At 36.0% G+C, this 27,886-nt stretch overlaps 2 protein-coding genes across 3 annotated transcripts; both read left to right on the top strand.

The window, feature by feature from the left end:
• The first annotated feature begins 298 nt into the window (after positions 1–298).
• LOC106053429 (protein ABHD15-like) lies at positions 299–15,604 on the top strand. 2 transcript variants are annotated; one of them, XM_056007181.1, is made up of 6 exons: positions 299–519; positions 2,620–2,952; positions 5,996–6,182; positions 10,162–10,315; positions 11,514–11,634; positions 12,701–15,604. In XM_056007181.1, the coding sequence occupies exons 1-6, from the start codon at positions 477–479 to the stop codon at positions 13,390–13,392; spliced, it is 1,530 nt and encodes a 509-aa protein (XP_055863156.1). In that variant the 5' UTR covers positions 299–476; the 3' UTR covers positions 13,393–15,604. The 2 variants fall into 2 exon arrangements, with proteins under 2 accessions (XP_055863156.1, XP_055863157.1); XM_056007182.1 differs by lacking the exon at positions 2,620–2,952.
• Positions 15,605–20,518: 4,914 nt separating this feature from the next.
• Positions 20,519–27,865, top strand: LOC106076418 (uncharacterized). Its single transcript, XM_056005860.1, has 5 exons — positions 20,519–21,090; positions 21,737–21,812; positions 22,141–22,217; positions 23,037–23,103; positions 27,477–27,865. Exons 1-5 carry the CDS (start codon positions 20,693–20,695, stop codon positions 27,525–27,527), a joined length of 669 nt encoding a protein of 222 aa, XP_055861835.1. The 5' UTR covers positions 20,519–20,692; the 3' UTR covers positions 27,528–27,865.
• The last annotated feature ends 21 nt before the right edge of the window (positions 27,866–27,886 follow it).

Below are 27,886 nucleotides of genomic sequence, written 5' to 3'. Positions count from 1 at the left end.
CGATAGTTTCAAGGGAGACCACTACGGTATATGAGTTATTTCAATTCAAGGGAGAGCACTACGGTATAAGAGTTATTTCAATTCAAGGGAGAGCAGACAAACGAAACCGTCCTTTGATAAGTTGCACAAGTATCGTTTAGGACTCTCCGCGTGGACCACCTCATTAATTACGTGCATAGATTTATTACCAAGAAGGCGTAGACTTGATCAGTGCATAGTGGGCGCATTCATTGTGTGGGCAATAGTGGAGGGGCGTGTGCCAAAAAAAAAAAAGGGAAATCTTTCAGGGGCTGATGGCGACAGGGTGAGGGTAGGTAAGGGCGGGATGACAGCGATACTAGAATGTCAGTTGAGTTTGTGAACATATGTCTAAAGTTCGCTAGCATACTGAATCGTTTTATTAGATAAGAATTGTTGGGACGACGGAGGATATTTAGACAACAATCGTTTAGCCACGTCGGATAGGGGAGATAACAATGTTGCTTTGTCTTTTATTTTCTATAACATGGATAGTCAAAGGTGAAATATTTGTTTGTATAAATATTTGTTTGTATCACTTTTTGTTAGTACAACTATTTATATATATATATATATATTTGATTTGTATAGCTCTTGATTTATACATTTCCGGCAACTTACCCTTTGTTGTATAGTTTTTATGCTTTAATAGATATTTGATTATGTAACTCTTTGTTGGTATTACAATTAACTTGCTTGAACAGTTTTGTTGTAGTTATGACATTTAACTATATTTTTATGTCAGTTAAAAAAAAAGGTTTTTAGTTGTGTTCTAAAGAGTTCATGCTTTTAATAAAAGTCATTTACACTTCATTTATCGAAAGGAACGAGTGTTATGATTTCCTCGAGTTTTTTAGCCACTTGCAATATATTTCTTTATAATTCCAATAACAAATAGTTAAAAGTTTGTACATTTGAATAATTACATTAGAGAGTTCTATCTCTAAAACTCTAATAAAAAATACATTGCCAGGTCACGTCTTTCTATTTTATATACAAATTGAACAATTTGCTTTTGAAACACAATTTCTGATCATTCTTTCCCCTTTTTAACATCTCGGACATCGCAAGAGGCATGAATATGTACTGTGTGGTTTATTTTCAATTTCGTATATTGAAAAGAAGACACTTTTCATTGACGCTCGGACGAGTTGTTTTACTTTAGAACAGTTTTTTTTTTCTGCAAGCTAATGTGTTTTCCTTGCTTAGCTCATAATTACAAAAACTTTAGGTCAGTGAGCGTCCCAAAAAACAACAACATTTAAACAGTGAGCGTCCCAAAAACTTTAGATCAGTGATCTTCCTAAAAACTCCGTCAGTGATGTTCACAAAGATTCTATCTTGAAGAGTTTTTTTTTTTTTTTAATTATTTTGCGATTTTTTCAAGCTGTTATTTAAATTTTACCTAGTACTTTGCTGATGTTTGTTTGCAAAATGTTTTACATGTTTCGGATGTTCCTTCAGAGTTGAAGATAATTACTTCCTAGTCCAAACCTCCAGCAGGACGACGGGGGATGGGAGCGGGCAGGGTTTGAACCCGGGACCATCGATAAATCTGAACGACAGTCCAGCGTGCAAACCGCAACACCGCTGCTTAACCATTTGCTATTGAGTTGTTTCTGTACCACATATAGCTGGGCTGTTGACTGGTGTGCCGTATGCTATTGAGTTGTTTCTGTACCACATATAGCTGGGTTGTTGACTGGTGTGCCGTATGCTATTGAGTTGTTTCTGTACCACATATAGCTGGGCTGTTGACTGGTGTGCCGTATGCTATTGAGTTGTTTCTGTACCACATATAGCTGGGTTGTTGACTGGTGTGCCTTATGCTATTGAGTTGTTTCTGTACCACATATAGCTGGGTTGTTGACTGGTGTGCCGTATGCTATTGAGTTGTTTCTGTACCACATATAGCTGGGTTGTTGACTGGTGTGCCGTATGCTATTGAGTTGTTTCTGTACCACATATAGCTGGGTTGTTGACTGGTGTGCCGTATGCTATTGAGTTGTTTCTGTACCACATATAGCTGGGTTGTTGACTGGTGTGCCGTATGCTATTGAGTTGTTTCTGTACCACATATAGCTGGGTTGTTGACTGGTGTGCCGTATGCTATTGAGTTGTTTCTGTACCACATATAGCTGGGTTGTTGACTGGTGTGCCGTATGCTATTGAGTTGTTTCTGTACCATATATAGCTGGACTGTTGACTGGTGTGCCTTATGCTGCTGGGGTGATGATGTGTATGTCTCGCAATTCTCTGAGTCGTATCGTATGCGGCAAAACCTTGCTGCCCAATCGTGTGGTATGCGCTCCGGACAGTCGACACGATGGTCCTGAGTTTGAACTCTCCATGATGCCCCCCCCCCCCGCCTGCCGCCCTCAGGGTGTATTGGAAAGGACGTAATAATCTCACTCCTGTAGGAACGTCCGAAATGTATTAAAAAATACGTCCGAAATATATTTTTACAAATACGTCCGAAATATATAAACTAAAGAGAATAAAAGAAGCTGAGCATTTCATTGATGACTAAAATTCAATTCAAATGACGCTTAAGTATCTTTTTGGTCTTAAATGCAGCCTCAAGTTTTGTTTCTTTATTAGGGCCTGTGAATGTTGATCTGACCTGGGTGTCCAGGGCTGGACACATTATGGCGCTGGGACACCACGAAGGGACTTTGACCTCGATGCAACAGCACTTGACCACCCTAAACATATCCGGCGAACTCAACGGAAGTCGAAGCGATAAGGCGCCGCTACTAAATGCAGGAATGGACTCGCCCTGGATAGGGCGCCTAACGAATCTTCTCGGCCTGGTCCTCACAGCACTATTTTTGTTGACCATCAGTGTCCTAGTGAAAGGTTCTTTGACCAACGTCCCGAGCGAGCAGCCAAAGTTGTATTACATGAAGTCTTCTCTCAATACTTATGTTGTCAGTAAGCTAACATTTTTGTGTTGTTGTTTTTGTATCATTTATAACAATAAATAACTAATAATAAGCAGGAAAAAACTTGCAGTTATCATTGATTTCAGAATCACTATCCCACAAAGTTTAAACAAGAAAATGACAAAATATCAAAACTTTAGTCTGAAGATAAAGCGACTATGCAAAATGATTGAAATTACAAAACTCCCAACTGTGATATCGTCCAAAGTGGAAGTGACTATTAACCTCAACAAAGTTTTGAGCATTCCTAATTAGGTTCCTTTCACCTCCTGTCAGAAGGCGGTACTGCTACAGACCTGCAACTTCATTTAAATATTTATAAGTGGACACTCGCCCTCACTTCATTGAAAGTTGTTGCCCTAGTCTCGTGCCTAGAAGGGCCGCCAGAACATGGATAAGTTTATGTTTTTATAATACAAATAAATGCATTGAATACACATATTAAGTCAAGTTTGTCTCGCCCTGAAGTATTTGACTGTTCTTTGTTCTCTCTTCTTCCTTCCCGACGATAAAAGTACACAACATAAAGACCTAATGGAAAATAAATATATAGATAGATTTTCCCTTAGATTGCAATTGTGGTGTGCATTTGATCTGACGTTTTAATATTTTGTATGATTGTGGTAGAACAAAAATAAAAAAATAAAAATTTTTACGCCTACTATAGTTTGTGAAGGTATGGGCCTTTTTTTTTTTTTTTTAATTGACTATTACATTTTTAGAGTGTTCTTAACACACACAAAAAAAAAACATTTATAGTGAGTGGGATTACAAGAGGAGTGGGAAGGAGGGTCAGGCCCAACGCTGGATGCCGGGAGGGGGGGAGAAAAATATTTTAGTTCGGGGCACCAACGGAGGGGCATCACGCATGTTTTTAAGCTTACGTATTTGAATTTATTTTTTTAGGGGGAAGGGGAATGAGGGGTTGAGTGACCGACACGTACCCAGTTGTCTTGAACCCAAAAATTTCTAATGGCGGGCCGGGGGGGGGGGGGAAACAGGGCGTTTTTCCACCACCACCTCCCCATTAAAAAAAAACATTTGGAGAGAATTCATCTAAGTTATTAGAGTGTGATAAAATGAACGCATCTGAAGTAGCAGGGAGTGAAACGCCATCAGACTCACATGTTTTAGTTAGAAGTACTTTGAACAGTAATCTTTACATTAGTCCCATACGATAACGTGAGCAACAAAGTAGGTCAAACACTTGTACAGGTTTAATATTAACCCCAGATGACAATAAAATAAATTATAGCTTTTATATAGCGCTACTTTCATGCTTACACCCTGCTCGTTAACCTTGGGCTAAAGAAACAGATGTCCTTAACACCATCTGCCCTATACATCGCAGGTCTGAAAGGGGAGCTTGGCTTTTTATTATACACTGAATATCATCGTAACATCGACATTACAAATCTATGTAATAAATAACAGAGGATTTGATACAAATATTTAGACTTGTTTTCGTGATAGCTTTAGCAACGCTCAATTTCAATCTTTGAGAGAAAGGAAGAAGAAAATGTGGATGGATGAAAAGGGAAGAGAGAACAAGCAAGAAAATAAAAAGAAAAGTGAACATTCGTCTTTTTCTTTCACTTTTATAATAATTTCATTTAAATCTGGCTTATCGTCTGCGCAATTGAAAGAGAATTCCCATGATTCTTTCTGGTCCACCAGACTTAAAACCGGAAATTAGTTTCCTGTCCAGAACGCCAACACCAAACATTGACTCCATAAAGTAAAAAGTCGGATACAGATGACCGTATTTAAGTGAAACAATATATTTAATTAAAGAAAAATATAAAAGGAAATTGTCTGAACCAAGAGTCAAGAAAATCCGCTTTGTTTTGTTATACACAAACAAAACAAAAACAGCAAGAAATAAAAACAGAAACGTATTTAGTAATCATTTCCTTTATATTTAAAGTTTTTGTCACTGACAAGTTTTTACAAAGCTTATATCAACTCTGTCTGACTGTCTGTTACAATTTTTGAACACGTTATTTCTTCCAGACCCATTCCTGAATAAAGTTAAAATTTAACCCAAATATTTGTTTATACCTAAAACACATGAATCAATTAAAAAAAATAATGATACCTATTTGGTAATTAATTTTTTTGTTTAGTATCGAAAAGGGAAAATAAATGCTACTAATTGAGAGACGAGGCTGCAAATTGAAGTTATTCCCCACTTATGTTTTGTACATGTCTTTCTTTTCTTGGATCAAGTAGAAATTTTACATTGCTATTCGTAGTCAAGGACAATACATGAATCTTTAAACAAAAAAAAATTAACAGTTAATGAATCATTTAGTGGTAAATAATTAATTTTGTTTTATATAGGAAAAGGGGAACTAAAGTTTGGCAGAATTGAGATATATGGCACTGATTTTTTGTTTAAAAAATGATTTGATAAAAATGTTTAACTTATTAACCTTATCAATTCACTTTCAATTTTTAAAAATTATATTTAAAAGAAAGATATCATCGATATAAAAATATTATGATTTCATAGTTTTATCAATCTCTATTGCGTGTTTAACTAGAGCGTGAATGCAATTCCGTTAGTGTGGTATGTGCTCTGGACTGCAATTTCGATGGTCCTGGATTCGAACTCTGACCATCAAAACCCCCCGCCCCCGTACTGAGGGCGTTTTGTGCTACAATGTAGGCTAATTATCTTGAATATAAGATTGGTAGATTGGATTTTTTTTTTGTCGGATTGATAAATAGGAATAAACCAGTTTTTCAAACTAAATGTTAATTGGTTTAACCGAGTACTGGTTCACCCGACGAATGATAATCAGGAGAACCATTTGTTTTATGTAATAATGCCACGTGATTATAATAGGAAATAATTATTGGGATTTACACGAGTGCACACAATTTATTCAATACCTTCTAAACCACAGACCTAATCAATGATGATTTTCTGTACACCGGATACACCAAATATCCAGCAAGTAGGATACACAGCCATAGATGAAACCCTTCACTAAAACTAACCCTTGTGTCTTTATCCCTTTGAACAGATAAATGCAAACTTACAGACAGAGTCTTCTGTTCCAGCAAGCTGTTCAGCAACAGACATTTCCAGACGTTACTGCCCTACATTTTACCAAAACCGGAAGTGACCTTTGAAAGAGAGTACCTGCAGATGCATGACAAGGGAGTCGTGGCCCTTGACTGGGTCACCTCCTGCCAGGAACGAGTTAAAAGGTTAGTATCTCATTAACAAAGGGCTGCGAGAGTCAAATAGAAGATGAATTCCTTGTCCAACTCACTTATTGGGCTAAAAATTTAACGTGGTGGGGTGATGTGACCAATCGCTAAACCGAAAACTCTGTTCTTCTGCCTGACTGCAAGGCCGGGTTTACCTATAAGCAACATAAACTACAGCTTAGGGCCCACAGAAATATTTAACACAGACATATAATATCTGAACTTACAAAGGGCTCGTATCTCAAATAGCCTATGGCCTTTTCAAATCTAAATATGGCACTTCCTGTCTGCAAAAGTCAAGCGCCGCCATTACGCGTCAATGTTGCCATAGAAATGTAAACATAAATTAAACATTTTCTACAATTTGACTTCTAGCAGATTCCAGTTTCAACACAAATAATCTAAAGTGAGATATTTAGTTTCCAATACCAGAAAATTACAGAGCTTTCTATTTCTTAGTTTGGGAACCTCTAAATAGGAGAAACAAGCTTGTGGTCCATTCAGTTTATTAGTTTCAAGCTTCATGTTAATTCTACTTTTGTAAATCTATTGAATTTGAATTGTTGCTTGATACAGAGTTTGTGTTTTCATTATTTCTACTTGGAGGATTAAATATTTTATTTCGTTAAAAGGAATTCTCTTATTTTTCTCCCAATCAAGAATCTTCAGCAAACAATAACATATTAACATTATTTGGTGTCTGAAAAAACTTTTGAAAATACTACCGCAAGACGAGAGTCTATGTAGAGATAAGATGATTAGATTGTCCAGAGTGTCATTGCCTACTATTGCACAAATCAGGTCAAACTTAGACTCAAGTCTGCCGCCGCGAAGAGAAAGAGGAAATCGTTTCTCTGGGAAGTCACGTGTTCTTGAATGCCCCACAATGCCCCAACAACCGTATTTTTTTTTAATGTCCGGGGCTTTTGGAAGAGATGCCTTGGTCCTCTCAGGTCTCCACATGTGAGTGATAATTGTCTACAATGTCAATGACTACAGCTGCAGTGCCATGATTCACATAGTACTATTTTCAAATACTATTCAAGTACTATATATGTTGGATTTCATTCAAAATATTTGGAAATAAATTTGAAAGAATAACGACGAACAAAATAAAATAGTCGGGGGTGCGGTGGCAGAGTGGTTAAGCCCTTGGCTTCCGAAACTGTTGTCCTGGGTTTGAATCTGGCTGAAGACTGGGATATTGAATTTCGGTATTTTTTAGGGCGCCCCTGAGTCCACCCAACTCTGATTTTAGTTGGGGAAAGTAGAGGCGGTTGGTCGTTGTGCTGGCCAAATGATACCCTGCTCGCTAACCGTTGACCAAAGAAACATGACCTCAACATTACCTGCCATATAGATCACTTAGTTTTTAGAGCTTTTTTTTTTCCTGCGGCAACTCTGTGTGACTGGCACGTGAAATCATGAAATGTCGTTTGTCACATCGTGTCAGCTCTGACAGGACATTATCTTTTATTTATCTTGTCACTCCCAAGTGCGTCGGTTATCAGTAATAAAATGACGTTTCTTCATTTGTTGATGGTCTGTCGCTTTCGTCAATGTTTTGTTTATGAAATACCAGTAGATCAACCAACGAGCGTGTCGTGCTGTAAATCCAGTATTTGGGCAGGTAAACACTGAGACCTCTCAATACTTTGGAGGGACAAATGCTGGAAAAGTTCGGACACATTGGTAGTTGTCAGTGACCCAGGTCATCTCTGAATGAAGAGGAAGATCATGTGTGAAAATGTGTGGGGGGTTTTTTACACACACTCCCCCCACACACACCTCCGCGATCCCTACTTCCTTTTTTTTTCACTTACAGACTCTCACATTCTCTCTCTCTGTTGCTCTCTCTCTCTCTCTCTCTCTTTGTCTCTCTCTCTCTCTCTCTGTCGCTCTCTCTCTCACTCTCTGTGTCGCTCTCTCTCTCACTGTCGCTCTCTCTCTTTGTCTCTCTCTGTGTCGCTCTCTCTCTCTCTGTCGCTCTCTCTTTGTCTCTCTCTCTCTCTGTCGCTCTCTCTCTTTGTCTCTCTCTCTCTTTCTGTGTGTGTGTGTCTCTCTCTCTCTTTCTCTTTCGCGCTCTCTCTCTCTCTCTCTCTGTGTCACTCTCTCTGTTTCTCTCTCTCTCTGTCGCTCTCTCTCTCTCTATCTCTGTGTGTGTGTCGTTCTCTCTATCTCTCTTTCTCTGTCACTTTCTCTCTCTCTCTCTCTATCTCTCTCTCTTTATCACTCTCTCTATCTGTCTGTGTGTGTCGCTCTCTCTCTCTCTCTGTGTCACTCTCTCTGTCTCTCTCTCTCTCTCTCTCTGTCGCTCTCTCTCTCTATCTCTGTGTGTGTGTCGTTCTCTCTATCTCTCTTTCTCTGTCGCTTTCTCTCTCTCTCTCTCTATCTCTCTCTTTATCACTCTCTCTATCTGTCTGTGTGTGTCGCTCTCTCTCTCTCTCTGTGTGTCACTCTCTCTGTCTCTCTCTCTGTGTCACTCTCTCTGTCGCTCTCTCTCTCTCTCTATCTCTGTGTGTGTGTCGTTCTCTCTATCTCTGTCACTCTGTGTGTGTGTGTGTGTCACACTCTCTCTCTCTCTCTCTCTCTCTCTCTCTATCTATCTATCTCTCGTTCTCTCTTTTGGTCTCTTTCTCTCTCTCTCTTCTACCACATTCTTAAAATATTTCTCTTATTTGAGTTTCCCCTCTGTTATGTCCTCTCCATATCCTTCACGTAGTTTCTCTCATACTTTCTTACTTTCTCCGCTTCGTTACATTTGTTTTCTTCTGTTTCTCCTCTTCCACAGGCTTTTTTTTAAATATCCTTTTTTTTTTTTCAAACGTCCTGTCACTCCGCTCATGTCTCTAATACCCAGTAGGTGCGGATCTGCCGGCTTGAGGTCGTTGTCCAGTTCATCCATTTTATGGCGGTAAACAGCGTTAAATCGTATTCCCCCATTGTATATACTAACTGTTACTATCACACATACACAAACTTAGCATTCCGTAGGTATTCACATATACACTTGTTCACACGCGCACGCACACAATGTAGCTAAATCATTCAAACACATACACTAGAACTGCATCATTCAAAAACACACGTACACTTGAGCTATGTCATTTATATAGAGGATGGAGGGGGGAGGGGATAACACCTGTATATTAGTGTTTGGAATGGAGGTACGGGCCTGGTTTAAAGCTTCATAATGAGCCTCTTGATCTACATATTGATCATTTGATGCTTGAAGTTTACAAACTCAATGTGCCGTGGGATAAATATTGTGTTGTTTCATCCGGAAACACATTGAAACGCTTCTTTGATGTTATTGTTTTTTTAAAGATAATGCAGAGCAATTATTTTTCGGTCAAAGCACATAATGAGTTGTTGTTTTTTTTTTGCTTTGTTTTTTTTTTTTTTTAGTGTACAAACTATTAAAGTCACGTGAGTTGTTTTTAAATGAACAGAAAAAAAGTCACCATCTTGTTTTCGTAGCTAATTATGATATTTGTAATTTCTCTTTCGAGACATTGTTTCTTTGTGAATTAATTTCGGTTTTGTTTTTGGGAAAGCTGTATTGGCAAATGACATTGTCGACCTTACTCAAAGCGTGGTGTTTACTATTGTCAAGATTCGCTTTGTTTTAAAAGGTGGCAGCGGTGGGAAGGGTTCGAACCGAGACCAATCGTCATAGATGACCTGTCCTGAACACTGTCCTGCAACTTCGCAACCCGTGGGCAGTTTATACCAATACCTTGTTGCATTCACAGGTCTGTATGACGTGGCAACGAGCTATTGGTCTCCGCTGCCCACAGGTTGCGACGTCGCAGGTCCGTGTTGGTGACCTTTATAACGATTGGTCTTGTTTGAACTCTCACCTTCAAGTACCAATTAAATCATAAGAGAAACTAAGGGAAAATAACTCCATTAGAAACGAGAACTCAGAACAATTTACATTTTATAATAAAACTTTTCACGTTATTTGTTTCAGAAGGGCGCCTATTTTACTGGTAATACCGCCTGTGACTGAGGGCGCTGCATACGTTTCCAACATCTGCTTTTCGGGGACTGAGAGAGGTTTTAGAGTGGTGGTGTTCAACAGGAGGGGTGAAGGGGGCAGCTATCTGACAACGCCAAAACTACAGGTAGGCCTACATCTAGTAGGTTTTGATTTCCCTTTCTTTCCTATTTTCCTCGTTTTCATGACTTTGTTTGTCGATCTTTTAGTCTTATTCTTTTTATATTATCAAGTTATTTTTATAAAAAAAAAGGGGGGGGGATAAGACTAAAAGGTGGAATAAATCAGAGGTACAAGAGTTACGTGTACTGTTTCTTCTTACTGCAGACGTCATGTCACTGACTTAATGAAACAATTTCAGGAGTGTGCAGACAAGAGAAATAGATGTGTTAATTAAGTCAATTTCAATATTGCTAAACGCTTAAACAAAACAGGTTCGCCCTTGAGTCCGCAATACAGGAAGACAAACGGGTGCGCCCTTGGGTCCGCAATACAGGAAGACAAACGGGTGCGCCCTTGGGTCCGCAATACAGGAAGACAAAAGGGATTCGACATTTTCAGAACGAATATCAGAAGCTACCAGCTACTAACAACCACCAGCTAACAACTACCAGCTACTAACAACCACCAGCTACTAACAACCACCAGCTACTAACAACCACACTTCTCCCTCCCTTCAAAGTAAATGTTACTCTAATAAATACCTAGAAACAATGGCCTATTTAATATCGTTTTAATAAGATGTGCAAACATACACAGTTCATATTTGTGTTCTTAATTTTTTAACCCAGGATCATCTTTTTTTTAATAGTAGTTAGTACACCAGAAAATACATAAATATTTAATATATCGTCTTATAACACTATTTTGACAAATGACATGACTACATGTACGAATGATGCATTTCATTGGTAATAAATACTTTCCTTTCTTGAATACAACATCCCATAGTTTTAAAAAAATATTTTGAAATTGGTTTAATTTTGTATAAAAATCGTCTTGAATATTTAATTTTACAAAAACAATTCAGTTTCTGTTCAGAAGACAAAATGTAATCATTTCAACTTAACATTGCAATCTACAAAATATGGGGAAATTGCATTTTCAATCTTTTTTTTTTTTATAGTTGTAATCGAAACTGACTGACGGACAAACGTACAGACGGATCAAACAAAACTAATTGCGGCTTTTTTTTTCTTTTCGGAAACATCTAAAAATTAGGATAAGTTTTAGGCCTATGTATTTCTAGGTATGTATGTCTGAGAAGGTAATTCAAAAAGAATTAACATTTCAACGGCCTATCTTGTGATGTTTTTTGTTTACAGAGTTTCTGTGATCCTTCTGACCTGACGCAAGCCATAGAATACGTCACATTAAAAGTTGTCGGTTGTCCATTGGCTGCAGTAGCTTATGGGACAGGTTGTGGAATGCTCATGTCTTATATAGGTCAGTTGCACTGGGCTAATGTTGTTGTTTGGGATTTTTTTTTTCCAAATAATTCAAGTATTCTACTTCCGCGCCATTTCTTCTTGAATGAATTCGCACTACCTCGTGATTTCTCCGATATCATTGTGATAGTCCTAAGGATTAGTGGCTCAGATCCTGGATATTATCTAGCATTCTTCCGTTTCCTCCTCTCGTTCTTTCGCCTGGTTTGTGCTCCAAGAAACGTCATTACAAGTTCATGATTTTTATAAAACTTATATGAGCTCTCTCTATCTGTCTGTCTATCTGTCTGTCTGGTACAATTTTTGCATACTTTATTCCTCCCACACCCATTTTTGGTTCAAGTTGAAATTTGGCACTTATTGTCCTTAACAAAACGTGAATCAATAAAAAAAAATCAACCAATTAGTTAATCAATTCGTGATAATTAATAAATTTTGTTTTGTATAGAAGAAGGGAGCTTATTCCTGCACTATTGATATATATTTCAGTAATATTGAAATACTTTCCCTTAGATAAGATTTGCTTTAAAAAAAAATATTGTTTTTTAAATATTTTTTTTACAAGATTAGCCTTTCTCTCCGTAATTATTTTTCCACATATTGAAGGAATTCTTTATTTTGCTCATTACTATTTCACTACCCTGTTATGATTGGGCTTCAATATCTTTGTTGTTTGTTATCAGAAAATGTTGTATTTGGTATAGAATTAACGGGAAATTATATAACACAAAAGTCAAGTTTAAAAATAATTAAACATTAATTTAATTTCATGAGGTCAAATCAACGATGGTATCGTCGATTAGGATAGCAAGAGTTAATAATTGTGTTTCTTGTTTATATATTATAGTTGTTTTTATTGATTTACTTTCGTGATGGATAAAATGTAGTCGACACATTTGTTTTTATTTGCTAATGCCGCTATAAGCATTTGTTAATTTTTCTGCAACTTAAAAACTTGTATTCAACTGTAAATGTATGAAGGTGTTTCAATGAATCCAACAGAAATATAAGATAAACAGATAAGACAATTATTTTTTAGCATTATTGTTTTGCTTCTTTTGCAGGAACATCCGGGTCTTCGTCCAAATTGGTGGCCAGGGTTTGTATTTCTCCTTCTTATGAAGCACCATCAAAGTCAAACTGTCCCATTTACGACACCATACTTCTGCTCAAGCTCAAGTGTCTCGTTCTGCGTCACATGAAAGCCTTGTCTTCAGTTCTGGACATCAGCAAGGTCATGTCTACCTGGATGCTCCCAGAGTTCAGCTCAAGCTTGTACTGTCCACTTTACGGCTGCCCAAGTCCATCCCAGCTGGCAGACGCTGTGAAACCAGTTCTAGGCGCCAACTCTGCAGATGTGCCACTTCTTTGCATCAACGGCCTTGACGACCCCGTCTGCGCAAGCGCGTTCTTACCATACCACACTTTTCAGTCTCGCACTAATTCCTTATTGGTCGTTACCAACAAGGGCGGCCACTGTGGATTTTATCATCAGTTACCGCCAAAATCTTGGTCGGACTCACTGAGCTTAGATTACATTCTGGCTGTGGAGGAGTTTAACTCTAGAGCTTCAAGATTGCCAAAACAGGCCAGGATTCCATTTCGTGCGACGTCGGCTCCTGGTTGTTTGAACATGTACTGCAGCACTGGTGACCTTCGCGATAGAAAGGTCAGGTCCAAGGAGAGCAACTTAAATACTATCCATGAGAAAGAAAATGTCATGGAATCTTTCCCGCCAAAAGTTTACTTTGAATGAGATTATTGACGTCTAGACGTTGCTACTGTTTTCTTTGTATATTGCCAAGTAACAATTCCATTCAATTGCTCCAAGCAAAGCAGGCTTTAAGAAAAACCTAGAATAGTATTAGTTAAATAAATCCGAAGACATTTGATTGGGAAGGGGGGGGTGGGGGGACATGAGAAGATAACTTCATAAGGTGAACAAACAAAGGAATAATGGTAACTGATGTTTCAGAGATATGAAGAAAGTGTCCTCTCCCCTCCCCCCCCCCCCCTCAACTACGACTTTGTGTCTCTTTTTTTTAGTGTAACCAGAGTTTTTAGCGAATAGACGCTGTGAGTCTTGTGTCGTCTGTCTGTCCATCCGACCGTCCCGTTTAGATATCAGAAACTAGGAGACAAAATAAAAATAGGACATCATGATATTTTAGATAACCATAAGTTATAATTCAACAACTACATTTCTCTTTTCCGAAAGATAACACAAATTCTCTTTGTGATCATGTTTTAGTTTAATCTTAGGAACTTTCTCCGATCTGAATGACACATGGACTTGACTTGTTTGACATCTTTTCGCTTTTAAGTCCTTCGTACAAAGCTGGAAACACTAGGCTACACATTTGATGCTATATAATCGCTGATAACAAAACACTTCATTAAACAGAGAGGATTATATTCCAACTAGAGTGTTGACGTCCCTTGAAAAATTTAATTCACCTCTGACATACTTTGATAAAAGTTACTTGGATTGTCTCCCTTAAGATAAATGCTGTTTAAAAAAAAACCAAGTAGTAAATATTTTAAAAGTACGTTTAATAAATCCTCGGATTTCAGCAAAAGATCTAAATCTTTAAAGAATTATTTTTTTTTAATTTAAAAAAGATTATTTTAAAAGGGATTTATTTTTCTCAATGGAAGGGGGAAAAACAAGGGGAGTGAATCCTATTTCTGGAAAAGCCTTTTAAAGGACGCACTTTACTGTTGATGTTTCGTTCAGCGTATTTGCTCTGCTGCTTGTTGACATTATTATGCACTTTGTTTCTAGAAATAATTATAATTACTGGCAGTTATTGTCTGATAATGTAGATATCAGCGCAGCGGGATGACAACAAAACACGAAGATCCACAAAAACAATGTCATCATTCCGTTGTTTTGAAGGACATGTTTGTCAAATTTGCATTCATTTTTGACAGTCTCTCTTGCACATACAGACATACACACACACACACACACACACACACATACGTATTTATGTTTGTATATCAGGCACCATATTGCTCCATTATGTATATGAGTATATTTTAAAATTAATGTCTATTTTTTCAGACTTTCCAAAGAGAAGATGATCTTAAATATCCCTAAGCTAATCTAATCGTGCATGTTAATTAGACTCTGCTAAGTCGTTGGTTGTCCTGGCTGATTCAGGCCACCCGTTCCCTGCTCTATTGGTACTAGGGAAGTATGAAGACTTGCACGATATAGTCCTAGCATATGGAATAAGAAATGTGCCTTTAACGTTGCGTCTTTCTGAGTATTTTATTGGAGGTTTTGTACTTGTAAGTTATAGTCACGTGTTTTATGTAATATTGCTCTTGTTATTATGTAGTATTAGCAAAGTTCCCATTTTCAGACCTTGCGATCTATAGGGCAGACGATGTTAAGCCGTTAAGGTCATCTGTTTTTATGGTAAAGGGTTAACGAGTCATGTGGCTAGCACATCGACCAACCGCCTTTACTTTAGCCAGCTAAAGTTGGGTACCTATTAGAGTTGGGCGACCTAAAAAATCCCGAAATTCAAAAGCCCAAACTTCACCGAGATTCGAACCCAGAATCCCAGGTTCGGAAGCCAAGTGCTTAACCACTCGACCACCACATGTATTTATTTATATATTTATTCTTTGTAAATGGAATGAAATAATCAAGTTATTGTATTATCCCACGCTTCAGACACCATTAAGAAAATGAGAAGTCTGAAACAAGAGATGTGTGTAAATAATATATTTATTAATTAGTGTCGCTAATTATTTTATTTTATTAATCAAGTATAATTTCGTTTATTCAATCCATTTTTTTACGTTTACGAAACAAACAAATACGTCTAGTTCTCCTTGAAAAACTTGTTGACTGTTTTCAACTTCCGGTGATTATCACGTCATTATGACCAAGGTGTAGATGTTTCTCGTTTGTTACTGTCTCTTTGCAATGTCCATTAAAATTGTTTCTGCGCTGCTGTTTGTATTTTTATTTCTTCGTCTTAACGGAAATTCTTTTTCTGTAATTTTGTTTTCCCATTTCGCGTGAAGTAAATAAATTTTCAAAATCTTTGTTCTATTTCAAATTTATATCACCTGGTGGAGCAGTCTTATCTCGTTAAAAACAATAGAAACAAATGTAAACATACTTTTGACTCAAGATTCGGTGATTGGAACACTTCATCAATTACTTACTGTCAGGCTCGTTGCACCAGCACAGCTTTAACTGAAGTGTAAATGCCGCCTTACAGCAGTCGTATCTTACAACTAGAGATGGGAATCGAACCCATCTTCTAAAACTCATCTTCATTTCGGTTAGATTTAAGCTCGAGTGCGGTTCGATAAAGAGTGGGTTTGTTTAGATCTAAAGTTTAGGTTCGTTTTGATGTTATGAAATTCTGTAATAGCAAAACTAAGTACATGTAATATGGTTGCATTCATTGTTGAAACTTCACGTAAAGATAAACGCACAGATAATGCAACTTTAAACATTCAAATTTAAATTAATGCAGTCACAAAAATCAAAGCAGTAAATGTGATGACTACTGATCTGAACAAACACAGATAATGGTTACCTAAGTAGCCTACTGTCAGTTTAACGACCAGGGTTGTATTATATGCTGTATTTGAGAAATGTCAGCATTTCTAATGTTGCAAGGTTTAGCCTAGTTTTAAGATCGCTCATTATCACTCCTCACACTGAAAATATCCTTTCACTGGCAGAACTTGTGTCAAAAATAGCCAACAAAGTTTTTTGCAATCGATGCTATCGTCGAAATGTTCAAAAATTATTCTGTTTCCAAGTTAGCAAGGCATCGGAGTCAGTCAAGGATCAGTGCCAACGTTTTTTTATGTCTCTTGTCATTACTTTCAGCATTTGACAAATGAGTCAGACTGTCTTAAAGTCTGCTAGTAAATCATAAGATTCATGGTCAACTTTGCTTTTTTTTTTTTTTTTTTTTGGGGGGGGGGGGGGAAAGCTGTTGAACCCAAATGATTGAATTCACCAAAACTGACTTTATGTGCACTATCTGAGTGCTTTGATACCACCTGGTGTGTTGCTACTGTTAATTTTTTTCTACCATATTACCTGTTTGTGTTTTTTTTTATGCTTCGCAATAAACGAAGTCTCGATCACACAAGACCAATATTTTAACAAGTCTCACTAAGTGTTGAAAGTTAGTACAAAGTATGAAAATATATGCATACTGTCACTGTCTGAACTTTATCTCAAGCATTGATCTTACGGATTGATCAAAGACGAAATAACATTGGCCATACATCAAGGGGGATGTCGACACATTGTCACGTGACAGTTGCACAGGAGTCTTGTGAAATGGATGCAAAAATTTAAAGAGTTTCGACGTGACACTGTGGCAAAAGAAAACAAAAATGACCATTCCAACATGTGAGAACATTCTGAGGGTGTTCCTGATTTTTTCGACTATGCATAAAGTGATCCACCACTTCTTTTAAAGACTATCATGAACTAAACAAGCACATGGGGAATTTAGAGCCTCTACAACGGTAAAGTTCAGATTATGACGAGCAGAGCGAATTCTAACGTCGTTGTAATAAAAGAACTTCACATTATTTCCATTATCAGTAACAAATACCAAATTGTCACTCTTTTTAGTCTTAGGAAGAAGGCTTTTGAGAATTTCAGTTGTCTTTGCCATTCAACTCCATCCAATACAATTTCTTGATTCTCGACCTGTATGGTGACTTACATGCACACGCATAACAGCAGGGTTACTGTCCAGGGCTTTTACAAGAAAAGATTTGAGCCTCTGAGGTCCCCACTCAAATGGAGTTTGATGATGATAAATACACTTGCTTATAAGACAATATTTGTTGCTAATGTGATATGAAATGTATTTAAGAGGTGTGTAAATTGCGAAATTTGCAATATTGCAAACCTTGATTCGGTTCGGTTACAATAAGGACAGTTTGTTAGGTTTTTACTGATCAATTTTAAAGTTCGTGTTCAGTTCGGTCGTAATTGAGATTAGGGTTTGGTTCGTTTCCCATGTCCTCTTGCAACTAGACTAGACGGTCGCCTACAGGCACCTTAAACTCAAAAAAGTATTTGACTAAATAGATGTTTCCACTTTTTTTCAGTTGAACAGCCTCTAGAGATGAACCAATCGTAAAGCACTGATTTTTTACACAAAAATATCTAAATAAATCCCATTTAACTTTTCTTTGTCACCGAGCAATTAAACAGTGTAGTGTGCAAGCAGCCTAATGCTGGATCAATTTTATGAAAAAAACGCATTAAATTGGTACTTTGATTTAGTAACCTTTTCACCACAGTTTGAAATGATATAAAGGATGTCTGCGACCTTTATTTTTTAAAAAATAATAAAAAAATAACTGGCGTCCTTATTGTAATCATAGAGACTATCTCGATACAGATGACAAGAACTACTGGATCTAACCTCCAATTATAAAGTGCAGCATTCAGCATTTTCCAATAGACAGAGAATTACAATCTCAAAAGGACAAAATCGATGCTCAAGCTAGGGAGTCACCCTTTGAAAGCGGGTGTTTGGAACAGCCGCCTTATACGACAACCTGAAACGCCACTTCTGACTTCTGTCAAGCTACTTTATTTTTTTTTTTAAATTCTTTGTAGAACTTCCTAGCTACTTATAGTCTCCCTTTGAAGATCAGGGAAACAAGATGGCACTCTATTTATTTTATACAACTAAGGCTTTGTTTTCTACATAATTAAACTTGAAGATTTATTATATGATTGTTCAGTACGAACTTAAAGCTGTAGACGATAAGTAAGATAAATATACATTGTAATGAAATGAAGTATTATTTCAAACGAGTATTAGTTCTCTCAGTCATAAGAAGAAAGTTAATTTTTGTTGTTTATTTTAATACAAGGGAAACTACTCGTGTAAATAAAATATCATAAACTCATTAAGACGTTAGTTCGCTTGATAAAGAGACAGTCATATCACGGAATAGTCAGTAGATAGTTCATGGAGCAAAATTCATTTTCTTCTTTTCTGTCCTGAATAAATCTAATTGTCAAAATTTTAGCGGCCCCAAAGGGAAAAAGCCGTAACCAGTTTTGTGTGATCTGTCCGTTCGTCCGTCTGTCACATTCAAATCTCAAAACTAACAAAAAAGGTTCGAATATTTTGCAGCCTACTAAGTTTTAGTTCAACGGTATATTTTTGTTTTCTTAAAGTGAACCGTTTTTTTTTTGTTTTTTTTTAAATTAACTACGGTATGCAACCCATTTTTTCATATAATTACACAACTTCTTTAAAAAAAAATGCGTTAATGTAAGGGAGCTAATTTTGGGAGGTATTTTAGTAACATTTTTTTTTTCATATAAATTAGTAAAATGTGGGGGAAAACATAAAAATAATAATAAATATGAATTTATAGTGTATCCTTGAACGTCGAATACTAAACGTGAAAAGAAAGCATTTGTTTATAAAAGCTAAGAATGCACTTGGTACCAAAATGTGTCAAACATTTTTATAAAATCGTTTTTTAATGCAGCGACTTTGATGCAGTGGCGTGCCGTACGCGGCCACAGTGTACTAAATGAACATACAGAAAGTCTTAAATAGTCAGATTTTGTTTTTTCGCTTTTTTTTTTTAGTGACCCTCGTAAGGGTAAAAGGCGCTAATATCTGTGTGTGTGTTTTATCTGTCGATCTGTCACGTTCGTCAGTCTGTTTTTGCGTGTCAAGAGACTATTTTTCCCTTTGCAACTTCTCGTGTGACTAAAGAGGCTAATTCTTGAAACACAGCTGCGGTCACTGGTTGGGCATCTTTAATCACAAGGGACTCTTGCACATTCGCCCTTCTTTCTTCTTCTAAGCTTGCTATCCGAGTGGATCTATCCAGTGCCTCTTTTTCACAACTGTTAGTGTCGATTTTGAAGAATTTCATGTCGCGTTAGCATACATCAGTATACATTAGAAATGGACAACGTTTTTCAATAGAGATACATTTGATTTATTAATTATTATTATTATTTGTATTATTATGACCTTCGTGTGGGAGAGACATTTAGCATATACTATGGTCTCCGCCATGATCTAAGGAACATTTGTTTCAAATCTTATACATACTCTATACATTGTGGTTTATATATTAGATGTCATGTAACAACACACAACCGTCCCACGGTCATTTAAACAAATACTTTTTCTTTTGTTAAAGGTAACATTTCAATAACGTTTTGGGCCACCCAAAAAATTGGCCGCCTGCGTGCAATGCACGCAGACTTAGGCTATTGCATAATATATAGCGGAGGCCCTGAGGGTAGATTTCACAGCCAGGAATGTCCCAATTACCACAAAAGCACTGCTGGCGGGGTAGAAGTTTGTGTGGTGCATATATGACATATATGAATTGAAAGCTAAAGGGAAATAATGGTTCATGGGAAAGAAGTTGTCTCCCATGAAGTAGAGAGCTATATTGCAGAAGGCAAGAGAACAGCGCTGGCAGAAGAAAAGGGTCAGAAAAAAAAAAAAGCAAGGCAAATGACACTAGTTCCAGCTGAAATAATCTGCCCTGTGCAGCCGGACATTCCGGGCCCAGATAGATCTTACCAGCCTTATCTTACATATAAGATAAGATAAGAAGATTTAAATGTTAATATTTCCCACTCTTAAATATCTGCCAGTTTGTCTACATACGTTTATACAAATTTTACTTTGCATATTTAAAAGCATCATTTATTTGCTATATTTGTTTTCTCTTTTGTGTGTGATGAGAAGATGAAAATAAAAATATATTATTTTCATCCATTATTTTATCTAGATTTAGTGATAACTGGAATAAAATTCTATTTATTCTTGAATTTTAACACAATTTTCCTACAGCATTAAAAATCTGTCTCTATAACACGAAAGCGAAACGTAAACAAAAAAAAAAGGAGGAATGGCGGCAACTAAATCTAAATCTAGTCTTGATTTAAAGAACATTTTTTCTTTCGAACTACTCTTGTAATAGTATAGATTTCTACTCTCATCTGTTGATCTAGATCAAGATTTTTTACTAGATCTATACTAAAATCAATAGTGATGACGAAAACCAAACAGTTATCCAAAACTGTAGCATCAAAGACATCAACTTCAAAAGATCATCGTCATGATCATGATGATGATGATCAGAGTGATGATGCCACTCCCACTCCCAGTATTTCAAAATCAAAACAAAAAAGTCAAAATGAAGATGATCAAGATGAAGATGGAAGCAGCAGTAAATCAAATAGATCTAGATCTACCACCACCGCTTCAATTTCAAGACTTTTAGTTAAAAACAGAAAAGTATCAGAATCTCAGATGTCCAAATGGAAGCCTATTCAACCAGATTTTCTCAATTTCATACTTTCCTTGTTGGAAGATTCATTGGCACGTTATTCATTTTCAAAGTCAGGAAACAAAGAAGTGATGAGAATAGAGAAAAAAATACGCACAACGTAGGCTAAATTGTCAAGCGATTACAAATTTAGATTATTTTAACAGCAGATATTTAGCCATTGTAACATTGTTAAATGGCATTATTTAATATTTAACTGATGATTTACAATATTAAATTAAAAGTATTAAAAAAAAAAAGTAAAGTACCCCTTTTAGACCTTGCAATCTATAGTTTAAGTAGATCTATAGGGCAGATGATGTAAGTTCATCTTATTCTGTGGCCCATGGTTAAAGAGGGTGTCTTGTGGCCATCACAAAGACCAACTGCCTTTACTTTCCCCAATTAATGTCAGGTACTCATTAAAGTTCTCTGGAGTGCCCTAACCTAAATCCCAAAACTTAAAATCCCAGGATTTAAACTTGGTTCTGATACCAATGATTGAATGAATATTCATTTGTTGTGAACCTCACAGCACTATGTCTATTTAGCATCTGTTCTAGTTTCTTAATGTTTTCTTTAGTTGAGGGGTTCCAAACGGAAAACACATATATACATTCTAATATTGGTCTGACCAATGTCAAATAGCAAAAAATTATAAATATGAAGTAATAAAACTATTTTTAGCAATAAAACTATTTTTAGATGCATTTTGTGTCTTATCTCTTCATGAAATTTAAAGCAAGATTTTGCTTTCCTCTTAACAGAATTTTAAATGGGTTAAAGACTTCAAAGTTTCCAGCAGAAAAGTTGATCGATTTCAAAACTATGAAATCTTCAGAGGTTAAAGTTCAATACATTTTTTTTTTATTTATATTTTTATTTTAGCTTTGTTAACATTTTAAGTACTTATTTTTTAATTACAATTTTTTGTGTGCATATAAAAAAATGTTTTGCAACTTAAAATTTAAAGTTCCTTGTCATGTTTTTAACACTTTTAGTGCCTACCACAGCTAACCATATATGTAATGGGAGAATACCTTGAGCATTTGGGATTTTGAATTCTCCACCTAAATACTTACCAAATACCAATATTTATATAGCCTATAATGGATTAGATTTGCCATTGTAGTTACATGACTGTTTTTGTGTATATACATTCTAAATACAGGAGGCACTATTAGCAGAGAAAAGGAATCTAGATCAACTGGAGTTTAAACTATCTTCGGCTCTCAAAAAGGAAGAAAAGTATGTTGATTTTAATTAAGGAAAACATTTTTGGTCTATTTATCACTAGCCTCTGAGCTCTATATAATAGCAAGAGGCATTAAAGATTAATTCTTTTTTTTCTACATTTAAGGATATATTGAAAAATCCTTAGTGACCTAAACTTTAACATGCATAACACTTATTTATGTTATTTTGTACTAATTTAGGCAGACTTGAAAATATATATATAGAGAGAGAGAGAAATTTTTGATGGTTTTAATTGCAATAGTTAAAATGCAGGCTTGGCCTCTACATATCTGGCAAAGTGTCATTTACCAGTAATAGGTATAGTAAACTAAAAACAATGAAAAGTTTTCTACAGACCCTAGCTTTGATTGTTAAAAGTTTTCTTTTAAACTATGGTAGGACCTTTGTTGATATAATAAAGACCAACATTAGAGACTATTGCAATTTTATTATTTAGACAAAAATCCTGTAAGACTTAAGGCATTGTCTAAAAAGTTAGAAGTTTATGGAAGAATGAGGTATTTTACATGGCTTCACACACCCATCAGTAGCCAATATATTTTGTCACAAATACGCCCACAATAACCAGTGTTGCTCTCCAAATTTCAGAAACATTAGCCTTCATTCTTGTGTACAGTTCATGTATTAGATTTATTTCAGTTTCATTTATTTACAATTAAAATTTGTCTGCCTCAGATGTGAAGAAACATACAGGTGGTAACTTGGTTCTTCCTGGTCACTTGAAACACTGCATTCATATCCTTAATCTACCAACTCGGAAACAATGCCTTATGATTGTTATATTACAGTGTTTCTATTTTGTATTTTCAGAGAAAATAAACGATTACTTGCAGAAGCAAATAGTGTTGATTCAACTTCATTAAATATGACTGAACAAGTAAGTTTTAAATTAAGTTATTTGTGAAACTATTTCATTTCTTTCAATATGTATTACACAAGTGAAGTAAAAAAAAGTTTCTCTTTCAGACCTTGTGATCTATGGGGGAGATGATGTTAAGGTCATCTGTTTCTATGGCCAATGGTTAATGAGCAGGATGCCAGCACAACGACCAACCGCCTTTACTTTCCCCAACTAAAGTCAGGTATCCATTTGAGTTGGGTGGACTCAGGGGCACCCTAAAAATCCAGATATCAGACCTGTCTACCAAAAAAAGTCCAAATGCGTAATGCTGATGGTCAAAATGCGTATTTTGGCACCAGAATGCGTAACACTTACGCGATCCACTATTTTGTCATATATATATATATATATATATATTAGATATATTAGATATCTCGATGTCATGATTAGATCTACAATCTAAATCTAGATCAATAGGACAATACAATAGAGATGATATCTAGACTAGATCTAGATCTATGTCTATATAATTTATAATGAATATAATCTACTAATCTACTCTAGATCTGGGCTCAAGTGTTAGGGATGCCGTGGATCTATTCCTGTGTATAACAAGTTATCTAGATTCTAGATCTAGAATCCAGATCTAGACATAGACTAGATATCTACAATGTCACTCAATGTGTTTTGAATCGATAGCACTTTGATATTTTTTTCTATACAAATGAATACGGGAATCAGGGATTCAACATAATTAATTTCTACTAATGAACTTACACAAAAAAAAAAAATCACGTTGGTGTATCAGCTAACTGACAGTAACAACCTGGTACCAACCCGCCACTCCCTCACTCTCGCGTTCTTCATTTTTAGACTAAATCTAATTGCTATTAAGAACCAATCAACGTATAGATCTGGACACAATGTGTTCCCCCAGCTTTTCTGTTCCCCCCCCCCCCCACTTCCGCCCAACAGGACGGCTTAGCGTGACCTCCGTGACCGCTTGTAAGCTAGTCAAGAGAGGGGAAAAAAAAGGATACAAAATGCGTAACGCGACGGGTTAAATGTGTATTTGCGTAGTGACGGTCATTTTTGGGAGATTTTGCCTAACGAATACGCATTTTGCGTAACGGTAGGCAGGTCTGCAATATTCAAAATCCCAGCCTTCACAGAGATTCGAACCCAGGACCTCAGATTTGGAAGCTGAGCGCTTAACCACTCTGCCCCCTGCGCCCGCATGTATTACACTGTCCTTCCATATTATGTGGGGTTGTCTACGAAGATCTGATTTATGAATTTGTGAACATGTAGTATTTACATTAGATTTTTACCAAATTATTAAATTTTTACTACCTTTACTATTTTAACTGTGAATAGACCTTGATTTTAATGATTTAACTGTATAGAATTTAGCCCTTGTTATGTAGAGAGAGAGAGTAGTCCTTAAGGAAATGCAGGCACGACATGGCCTAAAATTGTGCCGATGTGCCCAAAACCAAACCAAACCATATTATGTGCGTCCTAAATTGCATGAACTGGAAGGACTTCAACACACTGTGAAACGAGTTCTTGGCTAAGTTTTCTTTTAGATTACAGTATTCTGAACAGATTGCATATAGGAAGTCTTTTGGGCAGCTGAAAGGAATGGCCTGAGTTATTTGTTTATGGTTTTACTTTATGATTTTACTGTAGACACATTTTTTTGCAATGTTCCTCTGGTAGAATTCCTAAGCTTGCCATTTCAATAAAGTTAATTTAGGTTGCACTGTGATAAGTTTAAATCATCAATGGGAAAATTGAAATCATCAATGGGAAAATTGTTATATCTAAATAAAAATTCTTCAATTAAGATCATTTTCAGTTTCCTTTGTATGTAATCAAACAATTCATCTTTCTGGTTGTATCGATGGTCCTGTGTTCATACCGTACCCGTTGCCATCCCCATCGTCCTGCTGACAATTTGGACTAAGGAACTAGATTATCTTCAACTCTGAAGGAACTTCCAAAACATATAAAACATTTTACAAACAGTTAACTGAAAAAAATGTCAGTACCCAGTACATGGTATTCAAACAAAAGAAGTTGTGCTTACCTGTTCACTACAATTTTTTTCTCACACCATAGAAAATGAAGTATATTGAGCTGGTTGAACTAGGGATTTCAATTTTTCCATTCTAGAAAAAAAAAATCTTACTATGCACTAGTTAATGACCTTGTACTCTGCAGCTAAAAATGATGACCTCTCAACTATTGTGATAGTAAGTGTATGTGTTTTGAGTGGCCGGTAATGCAGTGTGTGTGCCTGTGTATGAAATGACCAGTGGACCTTCATTGTACATGGTTGAGGAGTGAACAGCATGGAAAGTGTGTAAGTCAGGGCTGTGTGTAAGAGGGGGGTCAGATTGATAATAAGATGCGGGAGTGAAGAGATGAACAAGAGAATAATAAAGTTAATGTGTTGACACTCTTGTTGCTTTAGTGTGTCCATTACATGGTGTCAGAAGTGGGATAAAATTTATCTCAAAGAATTTACTATAGTAATCTACAAGAAGTAAATAGCTCTTACTGAGATACTCAAAAATATCAGCTCCTTTTGCTGGGACTTCTGGTGTTCGTTACACACTGCACAGGTAGATACCATGTCTATGATCTGCTTTGACATTCCAGGCCAGAATAATACCTCGTTAGCTGTAACAAGACATCTATCGCACCCAAGATGACCTTGAATTTCTAGTGGAATTTCAGCTCTCTTGTTTGGCCAGCCTATCATAATTTGATTCTTTAACAGCCTTAAAACAGCATCAACTGCAGTGGCCTGCTGAAAAATGTTCATATATTCATCTGACATGGGTAAACTATTGACGATCAGATGAACTTGTGCATCCCAGTCATCACTTGAGTGATATTTTATTGGTAACGATGCTCTTGAAAGTGTGTCTGGAATAGACATTTTTGGTTGGCTTATATTCCAGCAGTATTTCATTAGATGAAGAAGCATCCGCTGAAGCCTAGTGGTGTAGATGCCAAAGGTTTTTTGATAATCGCTTCCAAAGGTTTGTAATCGTTTCAACCTTTATTAGACAGACATTACACATTAGTAATGGAAATGTTAAACTCCGAAGTCAATGGTAAGCATTTCTTTTTTTTCTATTTGTGCATATCGTTTTTCACAGTCTGTAAGAGATCTTGATATTATCAATTGAACATTCTGTTGTCTTTAACATGTATTCAGTTTACTATTTTATGTTTATAGTGAGACAGAGAAATCATTTGTATAGTCGATTAATGTCTGAATGCTTTCAAGGAGGGAGATGTGATAGTAAGTGTATGTGTTTTGAGTGGCCGGTAATGCAGTGTGTGTGCCTGTGTATAAAATGACCAGTTGACCTTCATTGTACATGGTTGAGTGAACAGCTAAGAAAGTGTGTAAGACAGGACTTTGTGTAAAAGTGGGTCAGATTGATAACAAGATGCAGGAGTGAAGAGACAAACAAGAGACTAATAAAATCAATGTGTTATTTGAGACTCTTGTTGCTTTAGTGTGTCTATCTATTACAACTACTTCATCTTTCAATAGTATTCACCTTTTCTCAACTATATTTCTACCTCGTCATTCTTTATTCCCACACACTTTCTTTTTACTTTTCAAAAATCCATTCAGTATGATAATAAAAAGCTCTTGACATATCTCTAGTCTAGCACACTGTTTTTAGCATATGCATTGATATAAATAGAAATGCATTCCCTCTTCCTTTTTTTTTTTTTTTTTTTTTTTTTACTGAAGTATATTTTTATATATATATAAGCCATTGTTTTATTGACCTTCCTTTTCATTTGAAACTAAAGTACACAAGTTGAACGCGTCTTTGAGCTTGTTGATAAATTAGCATTCTAGACTTAATACCCAAACCACTTTTTTGAGGGAAAAAAGGGGGCAATAGCGATGCTAAATATTTAATATTTGTTTAGTATACAATATATATCTATAACTATTGTTCTCTTTTCCACAGTCAAAGCAGAATTTGTCAACATTTTAGATATTAATATTTCTTTGCTGGTTTGTGTTTGAGGGTTTTTTTTAATTTTAGTTTTGCTTTTAAAGTTGTCTGTCATATTTAAAATTAATAAGTTTGTTTTTTTGCCTCTCTTGATATACTATACATTTGAGCAGTAATACTTACCCCTGTTGATATTTATTTAAAATCAATAAAGCCTCAACAAACATAATTTTGTCACACAAACTAAATTTTCGAAATTTATACCCTAAAAAAATCTTACAAATTTGCTATGTTGGTCAAAACATGTGCAGTGTTATAGTGGGCATTCAATCCATCACTATACTAATACTTTGTGGTGGATAATGGATAAGCAAAATAAAAATTTATTCTTAATAATAATTTTTTTTTCAGTATCATCCAATTTTGGAAAGTTTGGTCGTGACAAGAAATGTGTTGCTATAAAATTTGTCAGAAAGCCAATCTGATGCCAACCTGTATATAGATCTGTCAGAAATGCAATCTGAAGCCACCCCTTTAACAAAGATCTGCATCACACCTGATTGGGAGCATACTCCTAAGTGCTACTTATGTATATATTTTGTTAATACATGTTTAAATGTTAATAAAACTTTTCTGGAAAAAGTAATTGAATTTTTTTTAATGTAATTTGTATGTTTTTTATGTAATTTTGATAGATTGATATTACAATTAACTAATAAGATGCGTCCAAATATAAAATTTGGATATTTTGTTTTCTTTTACTTATGGATGGATCTTAAATTAAAATCCAGATCAGATAATTCTTTGTTTTGTTTTTTTCC

The sequence above is a fragment of the Biomphalaria glabrata genome, chromosome 12, assembly GCF_947242115.1.
Source record: "Biomphalaria glabrata chromosome 12, xgBioGlab47.1, whole genome shotgun sequence".
NCBI classification, from domain to species: Eukaryota; Metazoa; Mollusca; class Gastropoda; family Planorbidae; genus Biomphalaria; species Biomphalaria glabrata.
This window is presented reverse-complemented; position numbering and strand designations above follow the sequence as displayed.

Excerpts from the sequence above, each read along its gene's own strand:
- LOC106053429 (XM_056007181.1), top strand. The coding sequence starts at position 477 with ATGTTGCTTTGTCTTTTATTTTCTATAACATGGATAGTCAAAG. Across the intron at positions 520-2,619 it reads TATAACATGGATAGTCAAAG|GGCCTGTGAATGTTGATCTG; the intron begins GTGAAATATTTG and ends TTTCTTTATTAG. Across the intron at positions 10,316-11,513 it reads TGACAACGCCAAAACTACAG|AGTTTCTGTGATCCTTCTGA; the intron begins GTAGGCCTACAT and ends TTTTGTTTACAG.
- LOC106076418 (XM_056005860.1), top strand. The coding sequence starts at position 20,693 with ATGACGAAAACCAAACAGTTATCCAAAACTGTAGCATCAAAGACATCA. Across the intron at positions 21,091-21,736 it reads GAGAAAAAAATACGCACAAC|AATTTTAAATGGGTTAAAGA; the intron begins GTAGGCTAAATT and ends TCCTCTTAACAG. Across the intron at positions 21,813-22,140 it reads AAACTATGAAATCTTCAGAG|GAGGCACTATTAGCAGAGAA; the intron begins GTTAAAGTTCAA and ends TTCTAAATACAG.